The sequence below is a fragment of the Centroberyx gerrardi genome, chromosome 19 (assembly GCF_048128805.1).
Source record: "Centroberyx gerrardi isolate f3 chromosome 19, fCenGer3.hap1.cur.20231027, whole genome shotgun sequence".
Taxonomy (NCBI): Eukaryota; Metazoa; Chordata; class Actinopteri; order Beryciformes; family Berycidae; genus Centroberyx; species Centroberyx gerrardi.
Window position 1 is genome coordinate 10,880,164 of NC_136015.1, and position 11,621 is coordinate 10,891,784.

The window sequence follows — 11,621 nt, forward strand, 5'->3', positions numbered from 1 at the left end:
AAGCAAACTCTGTAAAAACTTGTTTTGTGGACCCACTTTTTTTTGTTTTGTAAATTTTTTTTTTAAAGAGTAGCTACATAAATGTGTAGAAAAAGAACAGCACCCCAATCTGATATTATCCCATGGCACAGGGAATATGCAATTCCAATTCATATATAATACATTTTACAGTAGTTTGAATGAACAGTTTTATATCTGCCAAGTGATACCATGTCACAATCTGTCAGGTTATGACCATTGCATTTCACCTCACAGATGAGGTACATAATGAATAATGCAGGTCTTTAAAAATACAAGAAGTGCCAACCTTTCTGTTAAATGTCTGAAATTGAGGATAAATAGGCTGAGAGATTTGACTTTTGCCAGATGTTGCCCATTTGCCAGCTGACAAAGTTAGAACAGAGAGATTTTCTTTAAGCAACAGTAACAGGTCCACTCACCTCAGTGCCTCATCAAGTAGTCAACTGTCTGATTTTCTATTCTGATGTGGCCCCAGGCTACATCACTGATGTGTCCAAGTGCATCAGAAGACGTGTGTATAAGCCACTGAGAACAGTTCAAAGGCATTGAGTCAGGTTGAGAAATCACTTATTCACTCAACTGTAGCTTCCATTCACTCACTCATAGACCGAAAAGTGGTTTGCCTATGACAGCAAGGGCACAGGGAGGATGTATGTGTTAGCGGTGAAGTCCTATCGTACAGTAATATGTACAACCCAGTGCATTTTCTGCCACACTCTGTGAGGCCTGTCTTTAACAGCAATGAAAGAAAAAGCACAAAAAACACTGCTGAAACATCGCTGTATAAACTAATGTCTCACAGTCTCTCGTACATACATACAGACTCTTACACAGTGAGGGTTAGCTTACCCCTAATGGGATAGGCGGGCATTAGATTTCGAATGAAAAGGCTCTACCTCTGCAAAGTGTCTCTGACGCATTGTCCGATGGCAAATAAATCATCTATGAGATGCTGGGATGGGTACAAGAGTTCCTATATAATACTTCCTTCACAAACAGCAGTCATGGGCGCAAAGGTACAAAATAAGACAAAGCCAAACCAAAAACCTGTATAAAATATAAGCTTAATTTAAATCATTAAATACTGTACATATCACATAGAATTTCAGAGCTACAGTAGGTGACCGTGGCACCTTTCAGCACAAGGCAAACATTTCTAAAATTACTCACAAAAACGTTAGTAAAAAATGTAAAGGGATATTCCAACAATTTAACAATTGCACCCCAAATTTCACTCAAGTCTTGACTGTATTTGATCATCCAAGCCAGTTGTTGGGGCATATTTTGCATATTTAGATATCTAACACTATTTGACAATCACCAGAAATTACAGAGTAATGTCGAATCGGCATTCAAATGCAGCACAATTGGACATTTCGTCACAAATGACTAGATATCTGAATATGTAAATTATGGATCCACCCGAGTGAAATATGAGAGCAAAAAATCTGAATTGGTGGAATACACCTTTAACAGCTACCGCCATGTGGACGGAGAGTGTGCTGAGTGATCCTTTCCGGAGTGACATGATGGGAAGTATGTGACGAGAGAAACTTCTTGTTAGTGGGGTTTGGCTAAGTAGAAGCAACGCTGCAAAAATTCACACAGCAAGCATTAGGTCTTGAAGAGAGGACCTTTTTTTTTTTTATAAAATTCCACACATCCAATTCACCGCTCCCCCCCTTCTATCGAGTCTAAATATTGTAAACGTCTGGAGCGCTTTGTTCTTTTTTTTTTCTTCTCTCCACTTTTTGCACTTTGCTGGATGAGCGAGGAGGGAGCCCACATTTTGGGCAGTTTTCTCCTCTTCAGTGTACGACTTTTCACCACAGTAGTCAGAGAGCAGAGACTCTGCTCAAACATGGCTGACAGAGACACACAGTCACTCCATGGGGCCTCCTTACTGTCACCAAACACAACAGAGGCCGTCTCCTGTGGCCACCGGTGGCCCTAAAACACCGGCCCTGCTCACGGCTTGGACCTGCGCCTCCACTTCAGACTCAACAGGGGCTCGGCTAGTCTGCTCCACCCCTGCCAAGAGGTGTTCCTTCAGGCGCCGGGCGAGGGATGGCTGCCCCTGGCCAGCAGCAGTACAACCAGACTGAACAGTCCCATGCCCCCCAGTCTCTTCAGCAGGGCTGCGCTGTCTTTGGGGATGACCACCTGGGCCAGGTCGTTGGTGATGAGGGAAATCTCGTGGGCCACGCAGACAAAGATGAAGCTGCTGACCATGATGTTAATCGAAGGGTTCCCTGGGATCAGGACCAGAATGCCCTTGGTGTCCGCCGCCAGCCAGATGTGGTACTGGCAAATGAACAGCTGGGGGAGACAGGGACAGAAACACAGAATGGTAAATAATGTAATGTGTCCTTTATTGATCTGCGTAGGGAAATTCTATTTTCGCTTGCCCCTGTCACAGAGAGGTCAGAGGTCAGGGTCAGCTAGAGAACAGCCACCCTGGAGCTGGTAGGGATTCAGCGTTCTGCTTCAGCAGGGCGGATGCTTGCCCACATGAAGGCTGGGTCATTATGTTGAGAGACAGTCTCCAACCACTAGGCCACGCTGTCGCCCCTAAAGATTTGAGTGTGAATGTGTGTGCTTGACTGGAAGAAAATAGACTAAAAGACTGGACAGTGTGTATGTATCAGACCTAGACAGGTTTGATGTAAAGAAGGGAATTCAGAGTGTGTGTGCTGATGATAAACAACAGTAGTAAAAGAGTGTGTTTTTTGTTTGTGTACGTTCATATTAAAGCTTGCAAGGCATTGTATTCAAGACACAGGATTTGCATCATCTGCCATACAAAAGGTCTGACAAAGGGACTACAAATGCTCAACACTGAATAACCATCATAGGTGGAACAATTCATTCACTCTGTAATCCTATTTTACCTCCAGGGAGATCTTTCCAAACCAGGCAAAGAATGAGCTATATAAAGAGCGGGCGTAGCCGGGAATGTTCCTGATTAGAATGAAGGCCAAAATCTGTGGATGAGAAAGCAAAGGCATTTCCACCAGTCAGAGCATGCAGAGACACATTGAACTCATCATATGATCCTTCCACTTTAAAGGTTGCAATTCAGAAGCAGAGCAGTAGCAAGCACTAGGGTTACAGTCATATATAGTCATTCAGTCATATTAGGGCCAAAAGATGAGTCAACATTTATCAGTAACCAAATCTAGGCAACCCAGGAAAAACCCAACCCTCCCTTGTCAATGAAGCGTGGGTGTTGTTGCAATACTTCAAACAACAGTTTCCCAATGGTGACTTTAATCTAGAGGATATTATCCTCTGGCATGGACGAGGGCAACTTCCTTGTTATTACATCATATGTCCCTGTCCTATAATTAGGATAATGATATCTTCAGCCAAATCCCAAGGAATTATAAATGCTTTGAGCGATTCACACAAGATGATTTCCAAAATCATATTAAGCAAAGCCAAAGAGCTATGCCGTAAGTACCAGAATCAACAGTTCCAACATATTTTGCAAACTGACTTGGAGGGTAAACATTTGCTGTAAAACGCAATACGATCAGATAACAGTAGACAGAGATTGAGAGAGAGAGAAAAGGGATGAGGGACAAAGTACAGGTAAAGAGAGAAAAAGAGACCGAGAGAGACAGAGTGAGAGAAAGAGATAAAGTGTGTACCTGGACCACAGAGATATAAGGATGCATCTCGTTGCACTCCGTTTTGTTTTTGCAGCTGCTGGCCCATATTGAATAAGTCTACAGCGATGGGGGGAAAGGAGCAGTTAGGTATCAGGTAATTAAGGCTCAGACGATGTGTTAAATGAGGACAAAAGATGTTTGCTTAGACTTAATTTGCTTAGCCTTTGAGCCAGGCAGTAGCCAAGAGCAGAAGACTGGTTTCCACTAGGCAGCTACCAGGTGTGAGCTACCAGGTGTGAGCATGTATGCATGTACCCCTCCCTGTGCAACTACTCCCTCCAAGCTGCTGCTGCAAATGATAATTTGCTCTTAGTCAACTAAAATAAGGGTTAAAAAGAGTAGCAGCTGAAAGGAAATACAGCATTCACTTTCAGGTTTCAAATTAATATTCTCTTGCAGTTATTATTATAAGGATATAGCTAAAATATGGAGTAGAACACATCAGCCTAAAATAAAACTGAAATCTCAGACCCCCAGGGTGGAGAAAGCCGAGTGTGAATAGTCTCACCATGAAGGAGACGACAGAGAGGAAGAGGAGCAGGTTGGAAATCTTGGTGGAGAAGAGAGCCTCTCCTTTGCTCTCTGACAGCACCTGGCACTTCTGAAGCACCAGATAGATGAAGGCAAACAGCATGCCATGGATCACCGCCTGCGAGAACGAGATCACAGCATCATTACATTTCAGTCACGTGCATGACATTTGATCCCATTTGAAAAAAAGCTATTGCTGTATTCTCTATGTATATTCCCAGTTTTCAGTTCCATTTTGCACAAAGTCTATGTTTTTTTTTTAGCTCAAAGAACCCAGGACAGTGTTAATGTGATGACCGACTATTCAACTGGGGTGCTTTGGCGAGTGTCACATTTGACTTACAAATCGGTCCAGCTTCCATCTGAACCACCACTCGTGGATGCTTCCGTTCAGCTCAAACAGCTTGGAGATGGGCCACACGGAGAAGATGCTCTCAAAGAAACCCTGGAGTCACAAATACCCAACATGAATGTCACACCACATAGGCTGGGTTTTAAACAAGGACCAATTCATGAACAGGGCATATATCAGACCTGAGTGAACACATGATCCTGATAGCATAGCTCAGCGGTTCTCAAAGTTGGATCCTTCAGGGGGTTCCCAGCAAAATGAGGAACTGTATAAGTTCACTGTAACTATCTAGAAATGTATAATTTAGACGAATGAGACACTATACAAGAATGACAATATTAATAATAGGTTTCACTCTCACCACTATAATGTCCCAGATACCATGTACACAGTTATACAAGTCAATACTAAAATCAACAACATAAATTTGTCCCTGGGACAAAATGTTAATCAGATGGGGGTGTATAATTTGTGTTCATGTGCATCACATGAAAACATTTGGGGACCCATGACATAGCTCACCCACCTGTGAGTAGGCAAAGAAGCAGATGAACAGTAGCAAGCCCAGTAATTTGGCCAAGACCCCAAGGTGCCACATGCCACTACCTGTTCAGAAAACAGAGCACAGTCATTAGGGAAAATAGTTTTCTTTCTGCAAACACAACCCTGCTGATTTAGGACAGGGATCACATTTAGGCCCTGTTCAAAAAAACTGAAAATATCCCATGTATTTCAATGAGACCTATGTGTTGACGGATGACATAGGTTGACAAGGTGCAGTGCATGAAAATATTGCAACCAAATCTGTCAAAAAAATCGAAACTAGTTGAACTAGTTTAACGTTTTTTCGGAGTGCGTGTAAATGTCATCTGCTAACGGAGTTCATCAGCCCATAAAATTTGTAGACTGCTTCAAAAGGTTTTGACACCCACCTTGGTGGTTTCAATACTTGTCATACTTGTCTGTGAATTTGACAGATGCCAAATATCCCATGTGAATGCTGCGTAAATGTCTTTAATTAATTGTGTATTGATTCACATAGTCCAGGATATATTTCAAGGGCATGATGCATGAGTGGAACGAATAAAGGAGTCATTTCTTAAGCTTGAGTTAGTTTGCTGACACTCACTGTTGGCCTTCTTCTGGAGGATCTGAGGCCACATGGCCAGCGTGGCGTAGATGATGACAAACCAGAAGGTGACCAAGGGGACAAAGTAATAAAACTGGTAGGGCCTGTCCATCACCACACACAGCACCAAGACCAGGAAGTTCAGACGGAAAAGCACCTGGGAATGCACACACACACACACACACACACACACACACACAGATCATCTTTAATCATATTTAATCTATCCACTTAAGCCTATCAATAGTGTGATGGTAATTCCTGCCAGGGTTATTATTTTTTCACCAGGACATATTAACAGATGCACTGTGGTCACACACTACCCTAGGGTAATAATAAAATTGCATGTTTGCCTTAGGTCTCTTATATTGGTGTAGTAGGATAATGAGTAACTGCAAAGCCCTGGTAAAAATATCACCGACTGTACACTCACCTGACACACTCTGTAGAGTCCAAAGTCTCCTTTGAGCCAGAAAAAGGAGAAGTGCCCATAGCCAGTCTGAAAAAGGTATGCTGCCACGAGTACCCGCACGTGCATGTACACTGGAATGAACTGAAAGACAAAGATTCCCTTTTCAGGATGCTTTGCTATACTTTTGACCCCAATAGTAATGCCATTATAAACATTGCTTCTTTTTTATTACTTAACCAGTGTGTGGTGGGGGTGGGGGTGGGGGGGTGGGGGGTGGCGGGGCAGGCAACAGGACCAATACTAATCATTGTGTCGAATGGGAGAAAGAGGGAGGACTCACAGCGCTGGCTCCAGATATGTGATAGATGAGAATGACAAGCTGCATCCAGCCCTTCCACTCGTCCGTCTGCTCTCGGTTGAGTAACTTGGTCTGTGCGGAAGAAAGATAAATGCTGTGAATGTACAGAACGTTTATAGTTTTAAGAAAATGAATTCATTGTCAGTAACTAAATCAGGAGTACGTTATTACCCACAGTGCAGTCGATGTAAATTAAATTATACTGTATTCGATTTATTATTATTATGTTGAATTAACTGAGACCAAACCAGGAATCTGAGATTGTGTTTGATACAGATGTAACTAACTTATGCTTCCCTAACGTCAAAAACATTGCACTGGACAGCACTTCCTGTCTCACCTCCTTGCTGTTCTCGCTGTAGAACACCCCCAGGACCAATATATAGATGAGTGGGATGAAGAAGGTGGAGTGTGTGTAGAACTTCTGCTCTTTCATGAACACATCTGCCCGATCACAAAGGTAAAAATAGGCCATGATGACGCCCATCCTGCACAGCGCCTGGAAGGGTGCCTTGGGACCCAGGGGGGCGGCTGCTGTCGCCGGTTTCTTCTCCTCGAGGCTCTCCACGTCAGGGGGCACGGGTCGGCGGTGGCGGTCGTAGCCGAGGCCGTGGAGGACCAGGAAGACCAGGGCCGAGCCGAGGAAGACGCACGCTGACAGTTTCTGGAGGAGGTTGGGGGGCGGCAACTTCTGGCAGCAGGAGCCGTCAATAGGCCTCAGTAGCTTGTTGCACACAGAGTTCATGAGGATCATGGCTCCCTGACAGGAGAATTACAGATGGTGGTGAACAGGATGAAGCACGTTACATTCAAAATTGTACACAAAGAATGTTTATGCTGCCAGAATAATATAATTGACAATTGAAATACAATAGAATCGCCATCAAATGATCCAACCTACCACATTCCTGGAAGTCTCAGGCTGGTGCAAGCCGTCGTCCGATTGGGTGATGGTCTCCATGGCAGCCTGGCGGGAGGCGGCCAACAGCTTGACCCGGGCCCTGCCGTTGCGCTTGCTGCTGTTGAGTGCGTCAACCGCTGCTTCGTTGTACAGCTCCAGCTGCTGGTTGGTGATCATCTTCCTGTTCTCATTCAACACCTCCTCATTCACTGGGTCTGCAGGAAGGAGGCGTGATGGTGTCATGGAGTGGGAACAGGTGGAGGTGTTTAGTTGAGAGAGTGCATGCATGTTGACCAAATGATTAATTGGGCAGATCAATTCTGCATTCACGTCACATGGGAAAGACAGTAGATACAACCTTCCTACTTGAAAATACAGTTCATGGCAAACAAACCCTCAAACTCCATTCGGGAGCTGCGCCTTGTCGTTAAAAAGTTATTAGACCAGGGTTGCCAACTTTGGGTACCTGGCTGGAGTGAGATTTTGATGCCATCAAACTACAAAGCAAGGAATCTCTGTCTGTCTGTCTGTCTGTATGTACGTGTGTGTGTATGCATGTGTGTGTGTGTGTGTCCTTCGCATATCTCGACAACCGTTCGTCCGATCTACTTCACACTTGGCGGGTGTATTGCTGGAGACCCAAGGATGTGCAGTGTCGGATTTGGTGCAATTTGGACACGCGACACGTTCAATATTAATAAACTTTGAATAAACAAGCGAACAGCGCTCAGGGGCTCAAAGCAAGTGACTGATAGCCTATTGTGTGTTTTTTTTGGGTGAACCACAGTGTATTTCACCGGTGTTTCTGACCGCAAGTAGCCGCGACTTGGGTATGTTTTTTCCCGTGAACCAGAGTGTATTTCACTGGTGTTTCTGACCGCGAGTAGCCGCGACTTGGGTGTGTTTTCTCAAAAAATATATATTTAAATAATTAAATTAATATCATAAACGTGCGACGACTAGTCGACTAATGGCTTGAACTAACGACTACTAGTCGACTAGGAAAATCTTTGGTCGGGGACAGCCCTACTGTTAAGTATGAAATAGGAGCAACCAAAGTCTACAAAAACCTCAATCATGGTGTTTGACAACTTCAAACGAGTTTGAACGTGTGAACACTTCTGAGTCATTGCTTTGAACCATCAAGTCATTCCAAAAGTTATTCCCATATGACATGAATGCAGCAAAAGATCATGGATGCAGGGAGGGGACAAAAGAGGAAAGAGAGACTGATCATTGGGGTGAAAGAAAAAGGCAGAGAAAGACAAAGGCAGAGAAAGATAGGTACTGACTCTACTAATATGAAAAATAATAAAAACCTCCTATGTTGGGTCTTCCACTAGAAGCTGAGCTCACCTTGTAAGACCCAGTAGACCTCTCCATCCTCAGCCAGCCTCTCCAGAGGGGCAGAGATGGCTGTCAGATTGACTTTGTACTGCTGCAGGGTCTCGCTGCTGCCGCTGTGCAACTTGATGGACCACTGTGGGAAAGAGATGGGATTAATCAAAATTACTCAGCCACCACCTTGTTTTTGTCTTTCATGGGACGTGCCAAGCACAGCTAAGCACTCTTATACAGCTTACCGTGGCAGCTCCAAGGACGACTACATCTGGTTTTGCTGAGGGCCCCTGCAACACATTAGAGAAGTTGCAATTAGAAAAGCAAAACCACATGCTCCCCACACATTGACAACAAAACTCAATTAACATCTCTGCTCACCTGTGTCCATGATATCAAGCGCTCCTTCATTGAGTTATTTGCCTCTGGATACCATAGGAAGTCCTACAAGCAAACAGGAAGTAGTTGATTTCAACTTTTATAAATTCAGAACATTCCTAAACAGGTTTTGGATCCAGAAAGACCAAGAAACATCATTATTTCTTTATTTTATTATATGGGCTTGAAAACAATGACTGATGACTGACGGGAGGAAATGAAAAAGACATCCACAAATAGCTCACCACATTAACTGAGGAGCTCTCATCTTCAAAGGGAATGTCCTCATGCTGCAGACATCACATGGGGAAAGAGAGAGAGAGAAAGTCTGTCAGGCAGACAGTGTTCCTCTTTTTCCCCTGATCAGACCAATAAAGTCACGACTGTTTGCATAACAAGAACATATTCTATTTCTTCTACTGCATTTTTGAGTTGGCAAGGAGTTGTCATGCAACTCACTTGATATGACCTTAGATTACTGGTGCAGAAAACGTTCCCAACGCCAAAGATTTACATGGTGTTCTTTCCTACCATACCTTGTTTCCATCTTCTCTTCGTTCAGGGTCGATAATTTTGATGAAGGAGTAGAATAGCTGCCTGATTCGGGAGTCACCGACAAAGGCCACCCGCTTTTCAGCAAGGCAGGTCTTGGCTTCACTGTGGGAGAAAAATGTCTGTAAGGAATCTGATAACTCATCATCCCAACAACAACTGCAGATGGCAAACATTCATGTACTGGGGTGGTTCATTCTATAATTAAACTTAGATGTTATTACACATTGTCTGTCCATCTGTGATATTATCTTCTCAGTAGGCTATTTGGCTCATTACCTAACCACCCTCATACACACACACACACACACTCCTCTATCTCTCATGCACACTTGCTTCTTTGTCTCACACATACATATGACACACTTCACATTACCCCCACGGGTGTGTGTGACTCACATGCTTTTGTATTTGTGCATCATGCAGCCATACGGCTGCCATACGTTCTCCCCCAAGTAGCGTCCGCTGGACAGCAGCCATTCACATGTGTCTCCGCCTGGAGGCAAGACACAGAGAACCTACTAGTAAGGCCAAACAAAAACCCACTGCTCTTGCTCTCATTTGCGGTTTCTTTCTGTCTATGACTGAAACCTGCTGCCTCAATAGTACCCTGGCTTTTCATTCAGCACTGTCAAAGGACTAGTATACAATGCAGGGCTCTGCTAGGGACCACAGTACAAAACGAAGCCTTCAGCATTTCAGCTCAAGTATAAATCTCTCCAGCTATTCATTTGTGTGCAAAATGAATAGAGCCATCTGCAATTGAATCAATCCATGCAAACAGGCGAAGATGAAGGCTGGCTGGTGAGGGATGGGGGCATCTAGTGTCATTGCAAGCCAGACGGTTGCAGCTGCTCTCACTGTGTACACAGAGGTCTCTGTATCCTACGCATTTTCATAAACAAAATCCACTGTATGCAGCCCATCAGGGACGTGGATGTATGCCATGGTAATATAATTTTTTAGAACATTGCTGGCCGGTGGGTTTTGTGCCATCGCTTTCATGGTCAGTCTGGACTCAGGAGTGCGGGACAACAAGGAAAAGCAGGAGTTACAACACGGTTATATGTCAAACGATGGTTCTTTATCACACCTTGGAAATGATATGCGTGTTCTTCACACAGCTAACTTAATCTTAGCCTCACAAGCTACAACACAACACAGATTCACAGAGAGCGTGTTGCTATTAACGTTCAACAGCATTATATGGAAAAACTCCTAGTTTCTAGCAAGCCATATTGATAGCATTTATCAGGCAAGTTAGCGTACTGAATATCAAACATAGTTGACATAGCATCCTAACGCTAACTAGCGCTGTCTGCCCAATGTTAGCATCAACCTGCTCACGGCTTCACCAGGAACCAAGCGCGTGCTGATGGGAGCATGTAAACATAAAAACGCAACGTTAGCTAAAGTAAGCTAGCTAGTTGGACAAAGCCGACCTAACCAACATTACAAGTACTAACGTTACCTAACATACGTCTATCTAACCGATATATGCATCTACCTTATGTGTAAGGCTTGTAACCTGCACGTCTCACTCTTTTTTTAGAGTAACGTTAGATAACAGCGAGATAGCAAAACGCAAAGGTAAGTAGCCGTAGATACAAACAGCTAGCTAGCTAACGTTAGCTATCGCTGTGTCAAGTGTTTCACAGACTTGATCGCCGGTAGCTAACTGTTATTAAAGTTAGACCACTTACCCCCATAATGCCGCGAAGCTGTGTGAAACACGAGGAGTAAGATGACGACAGCTAGAGATATTAATTTAGCATTTTTAATAGTAAAATACTGATTTATTTCCCGTTTGCCTAGGCTATAGGCCAGGACCGCCATCTTTGCTCCTCCATGACAACAAGCAGATGTACGGGATGCAGCGGAGGGGTCTGGAGCTGTGCACTCCGAGCGCGCGTCCACGCCCCCGCTATCTGCCGCTGCAGTTGTGAGGTTGAGTGCCGCTCCTGGTGCGTCGTCT

At 44.1% G+C, this 11,621-nt stretch overlaps 1 protein-coding gene across 2 annotated transcripts; it reads right to left on the reverse strand.

Annotated features, from left to right (window-relative positions):
- Window positions 1-52: 52 nt before the first annotated feature.
- On the reverse strand, window positions 53-11,515 carry casd1 (CAS1 domain sialic acid O acetyltransferase 1). 2 transcript variants are annotated; one of them, XM_071910770.2, is made up of 18 exons: window positions 11,350-11,515; window positions 10,046-10,142; window positions 9,631-9,751; window positions 9,340-9,384; window positions 9,098-9,160; window positions 8,962-9,006; window positions 8,735-8,858; window positions 7,379-7,593; window positions 6,818-7,237; window positions 6,460-6,549; window positions 6,141-6,260; window positions 5,708-5,864; window positions 5,105-5,184; window positions 4,570-4,671; window positions 4,204-4,344; window positions 3,675-3,752; window positions 2,913-3,005; window positions 53-2,340 (listed from the first exon to the last, which is right to left on the reverse strand). In XM_071910770.2, the coding sequence occupies exons 1-18, from the start codon at window positions 11,480-11,482 to the stop codon at window positions 2,071-2,073; spliced, it is 2,394 nt and encodes a 797-aa protein (XP_071766871.1). In that variant the 5' UTR covers window positions 11,483-11,515; the 3' UTR covers window positions 53-2,070. The 2 variants fall into 2 exon arrangements, with proteins under 2 accessions (XP_071766871.1, XP_071766870.1); XM_071910769.2 differs by lacking the exon at window positions 10,046-10,142 and having other exon boundaries at window positions 11,350-11,483.
- Window positions 11,516-11,621: the final 106 nt, after the last annotated feature.